General features: G+C 36.4%; 1 protein-coding gene across 7 annotated transcripts in view; it reads left to right on the top strand.

The window, feature by feature from the left end:
- The window catches only part of UBR2 (ubiquitin protein ligase E3 component n-recognin 2), a 126,003-nt gene that overhangs the window by 17,620 nt on the left and 88,634 nt on the right, over positions 1 to 19,749 (top strand). For 6 of the 7 annotated variants that reach the window (XM_019642728.1, XM_019642727.1, XM_019642726.1 and 3 more), the window contains exons 3-4: positions 14,172 to 14,250; positions 16,081 to 16,194. In XM_019642728.1, the coding sequence (XP_019498273.1) occupies positions 14,172 to 14,250; positions 16,081 to 16,194 (193 nt within the window). Of the gene's footprint in view, positions 1 to 14,165; positions 14,251 to 14,537; positions 14,654 to 16,080; positions 16,195 to 19,749 lie in introns of those variants that run through there. The other variant, XM_019642729.1, reaches the window with a different exon arrangement.

The raw sequence follows: 19,749 nt of genomic DNA, 5'->3' as shown, positions 1-19,749 counted from the left end.
CGCTCACTGCGGCTGCTGGCCGCTCACGCTGGCTGCCTGCTACACACGGTAGCCCATGGCAATCCACTGCCACAGGGACTGCAGCCCACGCCATCGCCGGCGACCCACGGCAGCCCAGCTCCAGGTTGAGCTGCCATCCAGCATCTCAGCTGTGGAGGGCAGCGTCACCGGCCCTCATATGTGGGATCCGAACCGGGGCCCTCCGGCATCCCAAGCGAGCTCTTAACCATCGCGCCACTCGGCTGGCCCTTTACTATTGAGTTTTGAAGTTCTTTATATATTCTGGATACTGGTACTTTGTCAAACTTTTTTTTTTTAATTGAAGTTTATTGGGTGACAGTGATTAGTAAAGTTACATAGGTTCCAGGTGTACAATTCTGTAATACATCATCTATATATTACATTGTGTATATATTACATTGTGTTCACCACCCAGAGTCAGTTCTTCTTCCATCACCATATATTTGATCCCATTGTCAGGCATTTTTGTGAATATTTTCTCCTAGCCTGTGGCCTGCCTGTATGGTGCCTTTTAATGACAGAAGTTTTTAATTTTGATGAAGTTCAATTTACCAGTTTCTTTCTTTTGTGTTGTGATGATTGTTTCCGATGTTTAAAGAATGTCTGCCTTCTCCCAGTTTTAGATTTTATACCTGGGTCTATAATCCATCTCAAACTAATATTTTATGTGGCTTGAAGTGTGGGGTTGATCTTTGTTTATTACATGTGGATTTCCAGTTGTTCCAGCATCATTGTTCCTTTTCCCAATGAATTGTTTTTGGTACCTTATCAAAAACCATTTGACGGTGTAAGTGTGGGTCTGTTTCAGAACACTCTAATCTATTACTTTTATCGATATGGCTATTCTTATGCTAATAACCATGTCATCTTGATAACTGTACCTTTATAGTAAGCCCTGAATTGATTAGTATAAATCTTCCATTTTTGTTCCTTTTTTATATATTTCCGGTACTTTGCATTTATAAATTTTAGAATTAGTTTCTTAGCTTTTATTTTTAAGAAAGACTGCTTAGATTATGATTTGGATTGCATTGAATCTATAAATCAGTTTGGGGAGAATTGACATTATAACAATATTGAGTTTTCTAATCCATAAACATCTTTCTTATACTCATATCTCTCCATTTATGGAGGTTTTCTTCTTTAATCTCTTTTAGCAGTGTCCTACAGTTTTTAATGTAGAGGTTGTGCATACCTTTTGTTATATTTATTCCTAAGTATTTTATGATGGTATTTTTCTTAGTTTTAGTTTCCATTTTTTTCCTGTGAGTATACAGAAATACAGTTGGTTTCTGATATTCAACTGTATCCTGTGACCTTGTTAAAGTCACTTAGTTCTAAGTAGTTTTTGTTTTGTTTTTTTCCTTCCTTGGGATTTTTACATAATCATGTCTTCTCTGAATGGGCAATTTTACTTTTTCCTTTTCAGTCTTTTAGCCTTTTATTTCTTTTTTGTGCCTTACTGCACTGGTGAAAGTGGGATATCTTTGCCTTTTTCCCAGTTTTTTAGGCGGGTGGCGTTCGGTCTTTCACTATTAAGTATAACATTAGGCATCATTTTCTTATTCATATCCTTTATCATTGAGGAAGTTCCCTTCTATTCCTAGTTTGTTGAGTTTTTTTATATTTTATTATAAATGACTATTGAATGATGTCAGGTCCTTTTATTGCATCTATTAAAATTATCATCGTTTTCCTTTTTTATTCCTTTAGTGATTGCATTGATTAATTCTTCAAATGTTTTTCATTACTAAGATAAACCCTATATATATATATATATATATATATATATATATATACACACACACACATATATACACATATATATATATTTTTTTTTTTCCTGGATTCAATTTGCTAATGTTGTGTAAAGGATTTTTGTGTCTGTATTCCATGAAATATACCATTCTGTCATTTTCTTATAATTTACTTGTCTGGTTTTGGTATCAGTTTTGCTGACCTTCTGAAATGAGTTGGGAAGTATTCCTGTTTCCTATATTTTCTGAAGAATTTGTATAAATTTGGTATGATTTCTTCCTTAAATGCTTGGTAGAATTTGCCAGTAAAACAAACCATCAAGACCTGGTGTTTTCTTTGGAGGAAGTTTTTGATAATAAATTAAATTCCTTTGATACTTATTAGAGTTATTCAGAATATTATTTTTATCTTGTATCAATTTGGGTAACTTAATTTTCAAGAAATGTTTCATTGTATAATGTCAACTTTATTGACATAAAGTTGTACATGATATTTTCTTATGCTATTGATGTCTCTGGTATCTATAGTGATGTCCCCTCTTTCTTTCGTTTTTGATGTTAGCAATTCATGTTTTCTCTCTTTAATCAGTTTTAATCTTTTCAAAGAATCAGTTTTTGGCTTTGTTAATTTTTCTTTTATCTATTTTGTTTTATTGATTTCTGCTTTTGTTGTTGTTCTACTTATTTTAGATTTAATATGCTTATATTTTATTCTTTAATCCATGTGTTATTTACATTGTTTAATTTCCAAATATTTGGGGCTTTCCTAGATGTCATATTGTAACTGATTTCTAACACAATTAAATGTTCTATAAGGTTTCAGTCTTGAAATTTATTGAGATTTGTTTTATGACTCAGCAACATGATCAGTCGTAAACATTCCATATGAACTTGAAAAGGTCTGTTCTTCAGTTGTTGGATGTAATACTCTCTCTGAGTATAGATTAGGACAAGGTAGTTGAGTGCCATTCAGTTCTTCTGTATACTTACTGATTTTTGTGACTAGCTCTGTCAGTTACTGAGAGGGCTATTAAAATCTTCAGATATGATTTGTTCACTTCTTTTAATTCTATCAGTTTATGTTTCATGTATCTATAAGCTGTTTTATTAGCCACATACCTAGATAATTAAATTAAATTACTATTACTTCCTGATGTGTTGACCTTTTTATCATTATGAAATGTCAACATCTTTTATTAAGTCTGGTAATAGTCCTTGTTTCATGGTCTGTTTTATCAGATTTTAATATAGCCACTCCTTTCATAACATATCAGTTATACTTTTTTCCCCAGTGGTTGCCCTAGAATTTGCAATATATAGTATTTACAACTAATCAAAGTTCACTTTGTTCAAGAAAATTTTTTTTTTCTTTCTCCTTTTGTTTTTTGTTTGTCTTGACTTGTTTGCCTGTACTTTTTGTTTGTCTCCTTTACTTTTGAGGGATAATTTTGGAGGAACAGAATTCTAGTTTGGAGGGTTTTTTTCTTTCAATACTTTAAGTATTTCACTCTCCTCTTGCTTGCATGGTTTCTGAGAAGTCAGATTAGTTTTTACCTTTTCTTCTCTATAGATAAGGTGTTTTTCTCCTCTGGCTTCTTTCAGGATTTTTTTTTTCCTTTACTTTTGATTTTGTGTAGTTTGAAAAAGATATGCCATGGGTAGGTATAGTTTTGGGGGGTTTTTTGCATTTATCCCACTTGTTGTTCCCCAAGCTTCCTGGATCTGTGATTTGGTGTCTTTAATTTGGGGAAATTCTCAGTAATTACTTTTAAAATATTTCTTCTGTTCCTTTCTCTCTTCCTTTCTTTTTTTGGTAGTCCCATTACAAGTATATTACACATTTTGTAGTTGCCCCACAGTTCATGGATATTCTGTTCTGTTTCTCTTCCAGTCTTTTTTCTGTTTGCTTTTCAGTCGTAGAGCTTTCCATTGAGATAGTTATAGTTGCAAGCGTAGAAATTCTTTGCTCAGCCATGTCCAGTCTATTAATAAGCCCATCAAAGGCAGTCTTCATTTTTGTTGCAGTGGTTTTGATCTCTAGCATTTCTTTGTGGTTCTTTCTTAGGAATTTCCATCTTACATCTCTGCTTACATCATCCATCTGTTTTTGCATGCTGTCTACTATATCCATTAGCGGCCTTAGCGTATTAATCATAGTTGTTTTAAATTCCATGCCTGATAATTACAACATTTCTGCTATGTCTGAGTCTGGTTTTCATGCCTCTCTATCTCTTCAAACTGTATTTTTTGCCTTTTGGTATGTCTTACAATTTTTTCTTGATAGCTAAACATATGATACTCTTACACTGGGTAAAAGGAATTCCTGTAAATAGGCCTTTAGTAATGGGGTCCCGTCACGCATTTTCTAGTTCTGTGATTAGGTTGCAGTCTTCTAGTGGACTGTGAACTTCACAAGTGTTTCTTAGTAAACCCCTTCCCCAACCCCTCTTGCCCACTTCCCCACTTCGACTACCTGATAGTTAGGACAGAATGGCTACAGTGGGCTGAAGCTGGGTATTTCCGTTTTCCAGGTCAGTTAGACTCTGATAAAACCCCAGCAGGTTAGGCTGTGATTACAAATAGTTTCCTCTCATAGCCAACTTTGTTAAGAACAAAATGTTCTGGCATATTTCAAAACGGTTCCTTTTCCTCTTTCCCTGCTAGAAGCATGAGATGATTTTTCTCTGATATTCACTGTGAGAAAGAACCTAGCGGGACTCTAGGAAATAAAACTCACCAAAGTGTGGGGATCCCAATGAATGGGTCTCCCTGGAGTTTTTAATCTCTCAAACTTGTCCACACTGAGCCTCCAGCAATTCGTCAGTTATAGTTCAGGTTTCCCTGTCTCAGCACTGGCTTCTTTGTAGGTTTGTGCTTGTGGGTTTCCTGTGTCATAAGTTGTGAGTCTGTATTCACCTGTTGGTCTCTCCAGTTCGGGAGGTAGCAGTTTGCCCTGTGACCTCACTTCTCTTGCAGATCTCAGGAGAGTCGTTGATTTTTCAGTTTGTTCAGCTTTTAAATTTGTTGTTAGGACAGAATGGCAACCTCCATACTTCTTACATGCAGGACTGGAAACGAAGTTGCTCTCATTTTTTTAAAGAATATTTTCTTGTATGTAGAATTCTGGGTTGATCCTTTTTTTTTCCTTTTCAACGTTTTACAGATCTTGTTCCAGTGTCTTCTGACCTCTGTTGTTTCTAATGATGTCAGCTTTCACTAGCATATCTGTGTTCACGTGTAGGAAATCTATTGGTTTTCTCTAGCTGCCTTCACGATTTTTATCGTTGGATTGGGGCAGGTTAACTGTGACATGCCTAGCTGTATGTTCTCTGTATTTATACCCCTGGGGTTCCTTGAGTTTCATGGATCTGTGGGTTGATGTCTTAACCAAACTTGGAAAGTTTAGGTTGTTATTTCTTCAAATGTATATTCTGCCTCATGTTTCCACTCTTGGGATTCCAGTTACACAGTAGTATAATTAAGAGACTTTAGTACAGCAGCGTGTAATATAATTTAATAAATATAATATGTATATATTTACATATAGATAGATAGTGCATGCACTAAACATTTTATAAAGAGGATGCATGATCAAGTAAGTTTGGAAATGACTGCTTTGACAAAGCCTCAGTATCTCAGGTATCTTTGAGTGCTTTTGCCAACCCAACGTAACTTTAGCATGGCTGTTGACAACCAGTGCTATAACTGTACACATTTGTCTTTTCTGTGAACCAATGGACTCCTTGGAAGACAAAGCCGTGGCTTTGCTTTTCCTTATAATTATATAAAAATACACGACAGTGGCTCTCAGATTGATTTTTAAAAATCCAAAAATGTTATCTATGAGAGGGAAAGTATTAAAACAGAAAGTCACTAAAAATAGGAATAAAAACTGGTGAAATATATAGCAGGCAAAAAGTATGATACAAAAGAAAGTTTTTCATATCTGATGAATAGAATTTATGATAGAAAACATGTGGGACACCAAAAGACAGCCCATTTAAAAAATGGACAAAGGATTTGAATAGACATTTCTCCAAATGTTCTGGTTGGCTATGGTTGCACAACCTTGTAGATATACTAAGAACCACTGAGTTGTATACTTTAGGTATAAAATGGTACATAATATGTGACTTACACCTCAGTTTTTTAAAGTGATTTGTATATTTGGCATTAAAAGAAACAGTTAATTCTCGAGGCTCAGAGCCGTACAGATTGTTCTCCCACTACATTTAAGCAATAAAATTGCGATCAAATAACAAGAGTAGGTTAACTAAATTTTATGTTTGGAAACTAACATTGCTAACATTAAGTGAAAGAAAATCAGTAAGAAAATTTAGAAACTAAATGATAAAAACATTACATGTTGAAATCTGGGGGACATAGCTAAAGGAGTATTTAAAGGAAACATACTTTTAAAATATTTGCCAATTAATGCATACATTTCCTAGCTCTGTCTGCTGAAGGAGCCTAGGAACAGTGAAACTCCCATAGTAGTGAGCATACCTGGTACCCAGATATTGGTTTCTAATACCACTGTCCATTAAAGGGAGTCAGAGCTCCATGGAGAAACGATTGATTCCAAGGCTGGGACAGGGAACATAAAAAATAAGGCTGAAACATCTTGTGTTGCTAGAAGATAAGAAAGAGCTCAGAAAGGAGGGGGCATGTTGACAGGACACAGAAGCCAACCTCGAGCTCCCGGTGGCCACAGCTGAAACAGTTTGAGCAATAACATAAATAACAGTAATATTAAATTATAACCCATAGAATAAAATATCCATGAGTTCATGCTGATATACCAGGTATTTGAATAAACAAACAAATGGAGAAGGGATATTTTCAGTAGGTTTTCCATACTGAGGAGTTTCAATTATTAATTAAAAAGGAATAAGGGAAGGGCCGGCTGAGTGGCTCAGTTGGTTAAGAGCTCACTCAAGAGTTTGAGCTCTGAGCAGCAGTGGTTCGAATCCCGGCCCAAGCTAAGCAGCCGCTGAGCTGCCAACAGGTGGCAGGATGGCTCAGCTAAAAAAAAAGGGGGGGGGCAATCAAGTGGCGCGGTGGTTAAGAACTGGCTTGGGATGCCAGAGGACCCCGGTTCGGATCCCACATATGAGGGCCAGTGACACTGCCCTCNCGGATCCCACATATGAGGGCCAGTGACACTGCCCTCTACAGCTAAGATGCTGAACAACAGCTCAACCTGGAGCTGGGCTGCCGTGAGTCGCCGGCGACAGCATAGGCTGCAGCCCCTGTGGCAGTGGGTTGCCGTGGGCTACTGTGTGTAGCCGGCAGGCAGCGTGAGCGGCTGTCCAGAAGCCGGTGACTGATCTGCCTCGCCCGGGAAGAGCACAATGATGGTGCCAACTTGGGCCAGTTAGCAACGTCCTCCACAACTAGACTGAAGAACAAAACGACAGCAACCTGTCTGTTCCCCTTACCCCAATTCCCCAGCACTGTTCCCATCCCCCAATTCCCCAATAAAAATCTTTAAAAAAAAAGGAATTCCAGAAAATCACCATTAGGCAAAGAACAGTGACAATTGTAGGTAAGATCCACTGGTAAATGCTGTATAACTAGTGGGTGAAAGTTTGAGGAGAAGTAGGAGGATATTTGCATAGTCACAAAGTATCTCTCCAAAGGTCATTCATTACAAAAGGAACAGTAGCAACTTCACAGCTGAGAAATCTGGCAAACAGCATCTTAGCAAAGTGAGCAAAATTAGTCACTAGTAATAAGACACATCAAATCAACATCATGTGCCCCCATGATGTTCTGAGAAGCACTCAGCAAATGCATAACAACCTAATAATGAAAATGTCAAACAAACCCAAATTGTGGGACATCTACAAAATAACTGACCAGAACTCTTCAAAAGAGTATGGTCATGAAAGTCAAGAAAGGACTAAGGAGCTGGCACAGATTGGAGGAGACTCAGGAAACATGACATCTAATGCAATATGGGATCTTATGTTGGATCCTGGAAGAGAAAATAGGACCTTGATGGGAAAACTGATGACTTGAATAATGCCTATGGTTAATAATATTGTGCCAATATTTATTTCCTTGTGCTGTGGTTCACGTTAGGTGTAAGGGCATAAAGGAATTCTACTGTTTTTGTAACTTCTGTATAAGCAAAATTTCAAAGATAAAAAATAAAATAAACTTTCAGTTCAAGAAGTTAGAAAATGAACAATTGAGAACACTCAGGGGAAAAAAAGAAAAGAAAATGGTCAGAAAATGAAACAAAAGTGAAAAGTTGAGGTATTGAGTCTTTCAAATTATTAAAGCAATTTTCTGGCAAGATTGAAAAAAAGAGAAGACGCAAATACACAAAATGTGAAATGAAAATTGAGAAGTACACTCACTGCATTCCTTTTAAATGTCATGTCTTGCAAAGCTGGTCCTCTGTATTGCTGTAATGAAAAAGCAAATGCAGGCATCCCTGGCTTGCTTTTCGAAAGTTTGCATTATGCCACTCTGCGTTATAAAAGACCTGCATTACTACCTGTTTTCTCTAACTGAAAGAAATCCAGAGAGGATTTTTTTTTTTTTAAGATTTTATTGGGGAATCCAGGAAGGTGAACAGACAAGTTGCTGTCCTTTTGTTCTTCAGTTTAGTTGTGGAGGCTATCGCTTCACTGGCCCATGTTGGTATTATCATTGCACTCTTCCTGGGTGAGTCAGTCGCTTGCCGACCATTGGACAGGTGGCTCACGGCAGCTCACAAAAGATTACGCCCGCTGCCCACCAGCCCCACTGCAGCCTACGCTATTGCCGATGACTCACTTTATCCCAGCTCCAGGTCAAGCTGTTGTTCAGCATCTTAGCTGTAGAGGGCACAGCATCACTGGCCCGCATGTGGGATCCGAACCGGGACCCTGCTGCTCAGAGCTGGTGTCCCAACCCAACTCTTAACCAATGTGCCATCGGCTGGCCCCCAGAGAGGATTTTCGTACTTTATGACAAAAGGCAAAAAGTGGAAATCATGTTTGGTGTTTTGCAATGAGCCACTAGAGAGAGCATGCACCTCTAGTAGTGAGCATGGCACTTTTTTTTTACCGGATGTTAGTGTTATTTTAGGTGTTAGTGCTGTTGGCATGAGCTGGTAGGTTATTTTTTGAATCTACAAACACTAAAAACTTTTTTACACGTAAATCAATGGTAATTGCTTCTTTGCTTTACACCACTAAAGCAGGGTGCTTACTTACTTGGCTTACGCACTGTACTTTTGGATAGCAGGGAAAATCTGTACTTTGTGGAATAGGACATGAGGGTGGCAGTGTACAGTCTGATTCTGAGATCTGAGAAATTGCCGTGCCCAACAGGTATTAAGTTATTTGAGCCTAATTTTGATAAACAGAATGGTTAAGCATTTATTTTGGTCTAGGGGTTCCCTGAAAAAAACAAACAAAAAACTGAGACACTAAAGATGCCATGAACCAAGAAAGTTTGGCAAGCTCTGAAATATGAGACTTATGAACAGCTAAATGCTAAAAAAAATGGAAAAAAGTGGATAAATTCATAGAAAAAATGATAGGCAACTTGAATACAGTATGAAAAACATTGCAATGGTAATCAAAGCTCTTCCCTCCCCAAACCCCATACCTGGATGAATGTATAGGTGAGATCTACCAAATTGTGAAGGAATAATTCCTTCTTTACACAAGTTGCTACATAAAATGAAGATAGAAGGACCTGTCTTTATTTGCAAAAAACAAAACAAGGTGCTGATTTACAGCCTCATCTGAACTGAATGTTATACCACACGAGGAGTTTTGAAGAGAGCGAAGCAAGTGGAAGTCTGACGGCGTAAGGTCAGGCGAGTATGGTGGGTGTGGCAACACATCCCATCCAAACTCTAATAGTTTTTGACGGGTGATCAAACTTGTGTGTGGTCTCGCCTTGTCACAATGGAACACAACTCCTTTACAATTAATGAGCTCTGGACATTTCTGGATGATGGATTCGTTCAAACTGTCCAATTGCCGACAGTTCACATTCGAATTGATGGTTTGGTTCTTTGGTAGGAGCTTGAAAAACATGACACCTTTAAAATGCCACCGCATTGAGAGCATAACCTTCCTCTGATGAATGTCTGCTTTTGATGTTGTTTGAGGCGAATCATCACGTCGGGACCAAGACCGTTTGTGCACCACATTGTTGTAAACAATCCACTTCTCATCACCAGTTATCAGTTGCTTCAAAAAAGGATAATTTTCCTCATGTTTAATGAACATATTGCAGATGTTTATACGCACCGTCAAATGAACTTCTTTGAGTTCATGCGGAACCCAAATATTGAGCTTGATTATGTATCTCAGCTTCTTCAGGAGGTTGTGAATACTTGAATGATGGATGTTCAATGTTTCTGTAATCTCTCGTGTCGTGTAATGCGGGTTTGACTCGATCAATGCCTTCATTTTGTCATCATCAACCTCGGTGGGCCTCCCGGACTGAGGAGCGTCATTGAGATCAAAATCACCAGCACGGAATTTCGTGAACCATCGTTGGCACTGACGTTCTTGTCGAACATTGTCACTGCAAACTTTACGCAACTTTTCACAAGCTTGCCACGCATTCTTCCCTTTATGGAAGTAAAACAGTAAAATATGGCAAAAATGTACAGTTTGGTCTTCCATCTTCAACTTGTAAAATCTCCAAAACTCAACCAAATCCCTCAATTTTTTTTTTAGAATGAAGCTAGAACTCTCAGCTGTCAAATGACATAGCAATAACATAGATGGGAATGACTCTAGTACTTCCAAAAATAAACTAGCGCCATCTGTTGCAAACATGCATCGTGACTTTTTCGACGACCTTTTCTATTAGGTAAAAAAGGATCCTAAATAAAATGCTGGCTTTCTGAATCTAAGAATGTACTAAAACAGTGATGCATCATGAGCAAGTGGAATTTGATAGATAGTTCATCTTTAAAATAATTATTAATGTAATTCACCATTTTAATAGTTGAGAGAAGAAAAATGTTTTTCTGATTTGATTCAGAAAAGCATTTTATAAATTTCAATAATTGTTTATCATATAAATTCTTTTATTTTTATTTTTTATTTTTTGGCGGGGAATTGGGATTGTTTGTTGCCTAAATCATTATTTTATTAGAGGGTAGCAAAATGGTGATATTCTCTAACTTATCATTTCTTTGTTTATTAGCTTATTAATTTAGTATTAAAAGAAACATAATCCTTCATCAAGCCTTTGATTACCCTGATACAGTTTATATAGGAAAGGCAAGATAAATGCTTGGTTCTTTTTTTTTTTTTCTTACAGCTGCAAGCCTAACCCTATCTTATCTGTCCTCCTGCTGGAGCAGGCAGGGCACTCCTTGTATTTACCCCACAGGGATGGTCCCAGGCTTCAGACCCAGTTCAGGAATGCTGGGGCTGGGGGCCAGGACCTTATGTCTTGAGCCCAGAAGAGGCAATGTCCCCTGCCTCCCACCTAGCACAGGCAATGTAGAGGCCTGGACAGAGCGCCATGGCCAGGTCCAGCAGCCCCTTGACACCTGGATGGTGTGGATCAGAAACAGCCTTGAGCCTCTCGGGTCTCTAGTGCTTGGAAACAGGAGCCACTGGGAGGCTGGAAATGCTTAGACTGGGGATAAAGGCGCTTGGCCAGGGAGAAAGTACAGGACCTGCTGTCTACAGGAGTCTACTTCCTCTTAAGCTCAAAATACTCCCTTCTGCACCCCAGGGACACTGTCTTGCTGCTAGGAAAGGGGCATCCAGAGGCCAGAGCTGGGGTCCTTACCAGTGGGACAGGAGCAGTTGGGGTCCATTTTGAGCAGAGGTCCAAAGCGAGAGCCGAAGAGGCACCTGTGCTGCTACGATGCATGGATGCTTGGTTCTTTCTTAGTAAACCTACAGTGAACATAATACTTAATGAAAAACCTTTAGATAGGTTTAATATGTAAAGTAAGACATAGATGCCTACTATTACTACTACTGTTTATCATATTACTGGAGATCCTTGCCAACAGTATAAGGGAAGAAAAATAAAAGGTATAAATATTGTAAAGAAAGAGATAAAATTGTCATTTTCTGCAGATTGTAATTATCTTGAATACAAAGGACTCATATGAAAAAAAACTCTAAAACTTCAATAGAAGACATAAGAAATAATCATGGACATGACAATTTACTCATAAGGATGTTATTACTCCTGAAGTTTATCAATAACTTCCAAGTAATCTCTGTGAAAATTTTAGCTGAATATTTTATTTAGCTGGAACTTTATAAACTTATCCTAAATGATGTGTGGAAGAATAAGAGTTCATGTATAAATGCGTAAACCTTAAAAAAAGAATAAAGGGAGGAAGTTACTCTACCAAATATTAAGACAAACTACAAAGCTGTAGAAATATGGTGTGGTATGGTATAAGAACAAACAAATAGATCACTCAGACATATTAGAGAGCTTAAAAATAGACCCAAGGATATGTGGGAACTTAACAAAAGTTACACCACAATCAATAGGTAAAAGTTAGATTGTTCAGTAGATGGTGTTAGAATTAAAAAAAAGTAGCTTATTATATATGGGGAAATAAGATGATCTCTATTCTATATCAGATACAAAGGTGGATGCAGATGAATTAAACACTTAAATGTAGAAGATAAAACTGAAAGAAGACAATGACATTTATTTTGTAATCTGGGTTGGGGAAACAGTCTTAAAACCTCAAAAGACAAACCAGTGTGTGTGTGTGTGTGTGTGTGTGTGTGTGTGTGTGTGTGTGTGTAAATTTAATTGTGTCAAAATAGGGAATTCGTTTTAACAAAGGACCCAATGGGCAAAAATAATATACAAGTGACAAATGGGAGACAATATTTGCAATGTTTAATATTGCCAAGTGGTTAATATTCTCTAGATTATACAGCAAGATATCCACTAAATTATAAGTAAGATAAAGCAATCCCAGCAGAAAAATGGGCAAAGGATAAACAGGTAATTTATAGAAAAGGAAGCCCCCAAAGCAATAAGTTTATGATGAGTTGCTCAAACATATTAGCAATCAGGGAAATGCAAATTAAGACATGTTATTCTATATTCGTCAGGCTGGCAACATATTAGAAAACCAGGTAAAACCAAGTGGTGATGAAGATTCAGGGCTATAAAAACCCTCACGCAGTGGTGGGGAATATGTAGCCACTCCGGACAGCAGCATGGCACTCAGAATAAGAGCTGTACATGTACATGACTCAGCAATTCTGCTCTTGCGTTATATGCCAAAGAAAGTCTTACACGGATCCATAAGAGAATACTTGCAGGGATGTTCCCTGCAGCATCATTTGTGGTAGACAGGCACTGGAGTCAATCCAGGTGTCCAGCACAGGATAGTAGAGAGATACAATGTTTTGGATATACACCATGGCATACACTGTAGCTGTTAGAAGCAGGGATCAGATGGACACATACAAAATGAATGGATCACATTACAGAGTGAAAAAGTAAAGAATAGAATTTGATATATAACACAGTAAGATTTGCATACATTAAAAATACATGCACTCAAAAACATTTTGCAAAAACATACAAATAAAAGGTCACAAGATAAACACATTAGAGTAGTTGTCTGTGAGGATACAGGAACAAAGATAAGGGAAATTTAAAGATTTTCATGACTCCCCATCTTCATATCATGGACTTAACATAGATTCTCTTAAGATATGATCTATCTGTAAATGTAGCTAACTGGCAATATGATGAAAGCAAGTGGAATGACTGAGGATACTGTCAACCCACCCACCTTGTGGAATTATTCCTCTTCTGTCAGGACATCTTATTAACCTTATGTGTTGTGTGACCATCAGACAACCAGACCAAGTGAGGAGACGTGTCATTCTATATATTGAACACTTAGAATGTTTAATTTCCCTTTTAAGTTAGTTAAAATTTAAATAGAAATACACATTCTAATATTTTCTTGCATCTTAGACATCTTGCCTTTCTGGGGCAGGGTATATACATACCACTTTGAAAAAACTCTTGGTCCAAAACACCTGTTTGGAGGAAGTTATTTGACATCTCAAGGTATATCTTAAGAATTCATAAAATTTTAAATCTATAACCTATACATCTGTGTGCTTTAGTATCAAATGTGATTTCCCCAAATCTTGGGGAAACATTACTGTTCTTAGAAGTAACCTGTGCTGTCAGACTCCCCGGTACACATCCAGTATGAGAAGCAGGTTGTTAAGCTGACGTCATTTATCAGAGCTCTGCCGGACCTTTAGGAATAATATTTTCTTTCTTTTCACACCAAGGTATTTCACTATTAATGACTCTTCTAGGATGGATTCCAATTTTAAATATGTTGTGAAATATACAGTTATTTTCTGACACTCTGATTTTTTTTTTTTCCTTTTAACTTTACAGAGACTGTGCAGTTGATCCAACTTGCGTTTTATGCATGGAGTGCTTTTTGGGAAGTATTCACAGAGACCATCGATACAGGGTTAGTAATATCCAGCTAATAACCATACCCAGTATTGAATTTTATACCAGATGCCTTTTCTGTCTTTTTAAAATTCCAAGATTTAACACTAAAACAGGAGAGTAGTTTAAGAAATGTGTTACTTAAACGTTTTTAAGCATATGATGGCCATGTAGAAATGAACTATGAATTCAGAACTTTTGAAACACATAATTTAAGAAAGACAACACAGATATCAGCTCCTCCCTGTTGGTTTTCAACTAGTTTGTTTTGCTATTTTTTAATGTTTATTATCTTCATAATTCTAGGTTTATGAAGAGGGTTATCAAAAATCAGAGGATAAAGGTGAGAGTTAAAAGTATGAGAGGGAGGATCCGAAAGGAGGATGTGTGAGACAAGTAAGGAAAAGTGACAGGATATACATGTAAGAAATATTCTATCTATTGGTCATCTTCTACAAAAGATTTGTCATTTCTTAATATTAAAGAGGTATCTACGCTAGGGTAGAAGAGGGCTCAACTCCAGAACATAAGACCTGCCAATTTTATTATTTTTTACTGCTTATAATGCAGTCAATACTTTTCCAAAAATCAGGTTATGTTTGCTTTTAAGTCAGGGATACAGACAAAAGCAGATTATTGCTAAGCCTGTCTTGATTCCTCTACTAGAAATTAAAAACAGACCCATGAACATTGAAAATTTAGGGAATTTTTTCACCCTAATCCCAAGTAAAATGGTAGAGAAGGAATAGTGCCATCTTGTTATTATTTCAGGAGTACTGTTGATTTAGGACTTTTCCTCCTGTTTGTTTTTATTCATGGTACCTGAGTGTTGATAATAATGAACTAAAAAGCAACTACAAATTTGAACTCCTTGTATTTTTGTGTTCTCTTTGTTTTCATAAATCAGTAGGTGAATCCCAGTTTCCTTCAATCTGGTCTCCCTATCTTTGGGAATGAGAACAAGCATAAAAGCTATGGGGCAGGGTGGGGTGCCTGCTTACACCATGTTCCTTGACATATATCTTTGCAGCCCCTGGGAATAACTCATTTGGGGTTTGCGTTAATTTGTGTGATATATCACACAAATAGTTTCTTTGGGCAGAATATAATAGGGCTCATCTAAAATTTATATCCTTCCTAAATTCTCACAGTATTTTTTTTTAAAGCTGAATTTCCAATCTGCCAATTATTAAATAACAGGTTCTGTCTTGCCAGATTCCTTGAATCATTTCTATATCTTAAGGAAGTAAGAATAATTCTTGAACCCCGCAGGTGGTAAAAAGTTATGACCAGGCAGTCAGTCCACTTTTGTATTTCCAGAACTTCCTTCTTTTTCAAAGGATGCTATCTGTGGAGTGTTAGAAAAGAAAAATAAACTATTTCTATAGTTTTTGTTAGCTTCTCTAATGCAAATGAGGCACTCTTATTAGACAATTCCACCTGACAGCAGCTATAGGAATCTTTATAACTCTTGAATCTGGTATAGCACTGTAACCTGGCAGCATAGATGCCAACTTTATACTAATGTAGCCAAAACCCTGTCCAAAAACCCTTGTGATTTTCCTAATTAAGGAAGTCATGTAGGTGGACATATTTTACCACTTTAAATTTTCTGTATTTTATGAGTTCACTACAAAGTAGCTTATTTTATTGTGAAATCACTTAAATTAGCTTATAGGCTTATTTAAAATAAGCTTTAAACCATTGAGAAGTTTGGCATTTTATTTAATTGTATCCCTCCAAAGAAATTAAACACTTTAGCAATGTTGTTTCCTTAGCACTTGATAATGTAATCTGATAGCCCTCGGTAAATACTTATTAACAAGATACTTTACAATTTTTTTTCAAGATGACAACATCAGGAGGTGGAGGTTTCTGTGACTGTGGTGATACTGAAGCTTGGAAAGAGGGTCCTTACTGTCAAAAACATGAACTTAACACTTCTGAAATTGAGGAAGAAGAGGTAAAAAACATTTTCAAAAAGCTGTTTTTAAGGAAATATGTTTTAATCATGAGTTTGAAATATTTTCAGATGCAGGAATAAGATTATTATATGAGAAATGGATAAGCAAAATAGTCCTGTCACGGTTAACAGTGACCAGGTCTACTTTGATAGTTCTTTGTGTTTTCTGGTTGCCATACCATGGCCAGTAGTACACACTTGAAATTCTGAAAATTTAGTTTAATTTGGACTTTTTGTTTTAGGTTTTGTTTTACTGTAAAGATTTATGAGGTGTTTTTTTTCAAATTTCTCAGTTATTATCGAAGGTACTATTTTTCCTACACGTGGAGACTAGTTAACTTAATTGATTTTTGCATATTTGTGTTGTCACCAAGACTTCCTAGGTTAGATACCTTTCTTTTCTATAGCCATATATGGCAGCCAATCCTAATGATCATCTCTTGGTAAATCAGTGACATTGGATATGTTATGGGACCAACTGTACAGATGATGATAGCACAGTACAAATTGTACTCACTCCAACTATAAATATGTGCTTTTTAAAACTGTTGTTGATCCTGCATTATTTTTCTCTAAATGATGTTTATAATGATACAGTAGACTCTCACTAAATAAATAACTTGAATCTCTGCTGCTGCTTGTGATGATTTAATGTTTGATTCAAGATCTTTATTTCAGATTTTATTTTGAAATGGCAGAGAAGCGGGTACATCTGGAGTACCTGTGTCTTATTAGTAGGTCTCATACAGATTTGGAATAGGTTGGCATTAATAGTCCTCCCTGGTACGCGTGCCTCAGGGTCTCAAATATTTTAATAGCATGACCAAGCCTTAATGGTGCAGGACAGTGTCTTTCAGACTGTGTGCCACTGTGTTTGGACACAAAATTTGTGCACAATTACTCAGTGCGATAGAAGACGTATGTTTTGTGTTTCATTTGCACAAGTATTCTGGAATTTGCTACAGAGACACCAAGTGGTCAGGGCTCCAGATTTCTCCACTTCTATTAGAGCAGCTTCATTTTTATCTTTTATATATCAGATTGGAGTTCAGTACATAAAAATACAAATGACAAACAAAGGTATACTTGAAAAAGGGACTTATGCTTTAAGAGAAAATTGAAACTAGTTTAAAACTTTAGGACTATGGGAGAAGATATTTGCAAATCATATATCTGATAAGGATCTAGTATCCAGAATATATATCATAGAACTCAACAAGAAAAAAAACACCCAGTTAAAAATGGGCAAAGGACTTGAATAGACATTTCTCCAAAGAAGATATAACACAGATGATTAAGACACATGAAAACATGCTCAACATCATTAGTCATTAGGGAAATGCAAATCAAAACCATAATGAAATGCTCTAGGGTGGCTATAATAAAAAAGGAAAAACGTGTTGGTAAAGATGTAGAGAAATTGGAACCTCTTGTATATTGCTAGTGGGAATACAAAATGATTCAGCACTATGAAAAACAGTTTGGCTATTCCTCAAAAAGTTAAACATAGAATTGCCTTTGAGCCTGTTACAGCACTCCTGGGTGTATTCCCAAAAGAACAGAAAACAAGTATTCAAATAAGTATATGCACACTCATGTTTGTGACCGCATTATTCACAATAGCCAAAAGGTAGAAACAGCCAAAATAACTTACCAGTGGATAAACACATTGTGATATGCACATGCAATGTGATATTACTCAGCCATAAAAAGAAATAAAGTACTGATACATTCTACACGCATGAACCTCCATAACATTATGCTAAGCAAAAGCAACTCGACACACAAAATCACATATTGTATGATTCCATTTACATGAAATATTCAGAATAGATAAATCTGTCTCTACAGAACACAGGGGTTGGGGAAGGGAATGGGGGAAAAAACTGCTTAATAGGTAAGGAGTTTTACTTTGAAGTAATAATAGAAATGTTTTGTAACTGGATAGAGGTGGTAGTGGTACATTATATTAAATACCACCGAGTTGTTCACTGTAAAATGGTTGATTTTATGTTCTGTGAATTTCACCTCAGTAAATTATTTAAAAAGGAAAACTTTAGGACTTCTGTTATCTTTTTGTGTTTGAGAGTAGACTTAAAACAGTTTTCTAAGAAAAATTATGAGTCTTCCTGCAGTTACTCTGTGGGCTTTATCCTCATACATTAGCGGGGTAGCTATCAAATAGTGCTATCAGTTAACTTCCTGAATTTTAAGAATAGGCCAGCAAGATCACCGGCCTGGCTGAAATTACATGGCCCTGCCTAGAGGATATATACTCCAGCAGCTTCACAGAGAATAGAACCTCCAGACTCTGCCACATAATTCCTATTCAAGAATTCAGTTAAGAGAAATGAAGTCTTCAAGGATAAGACTGTAAGCTAGTAAAAAGGGAGCATTGTGTTTAGCACCTTGGTTCCCACTTAGTACATTGATACATATATCTGAGTTTTCTATAGTTTATGCTTGAAATGGAAGAAAGCTATATAATATGTGAAATATACTTTTTTTAGTGTGTCATAGACTTGTTCTTATTGAACTTTTTCTTGATAAAGTTATACATTCAGCCTGCATCTTAAGAAAAAGTCGGGAAAATCTTGATAATATACTTCTGTAGGGATAACTTTTATACGTTCCACTGGTCTTCTCAACTCTTGACATTTAGGGTGGGACATTTCTTCATTACATAGGCCAGGGATCAGCAAACCATGACCTCACGGGCCAAATCTTGTTTGCAACCTGATTGTGTGTTTCCTTTTGTTGAGGCTTCTGGAAAACAGAGCCACATGTTTGGAGATAAACCTATCTGTAGAAGCTGTATAGAAATTTGTATGATCTGTATTTATAAATAGGTACTATCTTGACTCCAATTTATTTTCCTACCTTTATTTTCATTTTTCCTGCTTTGTACATCTATTTTTAAATTGTTTTATTACACTAGATGTATTCTTCAGTTGCTCTAAATTCTTTTTGGAATGAAATTTAATGCAGTAACAAATATCAGCTGAATGAACAACCTCAGTGAAGTTTTTTTTATCTGAAATTTTCATTTATCAATGTTGCTCTCATCTCCTTTGAATGCAGATCAGTGATTATTAATAGTTAAATATTATGCCAAGTACTATACTTGCCTTATCTCATTTAGTTCTCAGAACCGCTCTGTAAGGTAAATACTGCAGGACCAGTATTTTATAGCTGTAGAAGCTTGAGATTTAGAGAGATTAAGAAACTTGCTCAAGTATCCCACACAGTAGGTGCTGAAGTTGGGCTTTAAACCTAAATAGTATAGATTCCAGTAATGGAAATCTGACAGTACATTATACTGGTTTTTAAAAACATTTTTAGCAGTGGAATTGTTGCCAGTAAAATTGTAATTTCAAAAATCCCAGTAATAAAACATTAAAAACATAAAAGTAGTATTAGTAAATTTATTTTTCATAAGTTGAAATGAAATGTAGGTTATTTACTTGTTAGAAAGTCAATTCATGATATAAGGGAGATTGTTTTTGATGATTATTCAGTTTCTAGTTTATTTCTAGTTTTAGTTGGGCAGCATGG

This window comes from Hipposideros armiger, unplaced genomic scaffold (assembly GCF_001890085.2).
Source record: "Hipposideros armiger isolate ML-2016 unplaced genomic scaffold, ASM189008v1 scaffold_72, whole genome shotgun sequence".
NCBI lineage: Eukaryota > Metazoa > Chordata > Mammalia > Chiroptera > Hipposideridae > Hipposideros > Hipposideros armiger.
Note: the sequence above shows the minus strand (reverse complement) of the source record. Positions and strands in the feature narration are given on the sequence as shown.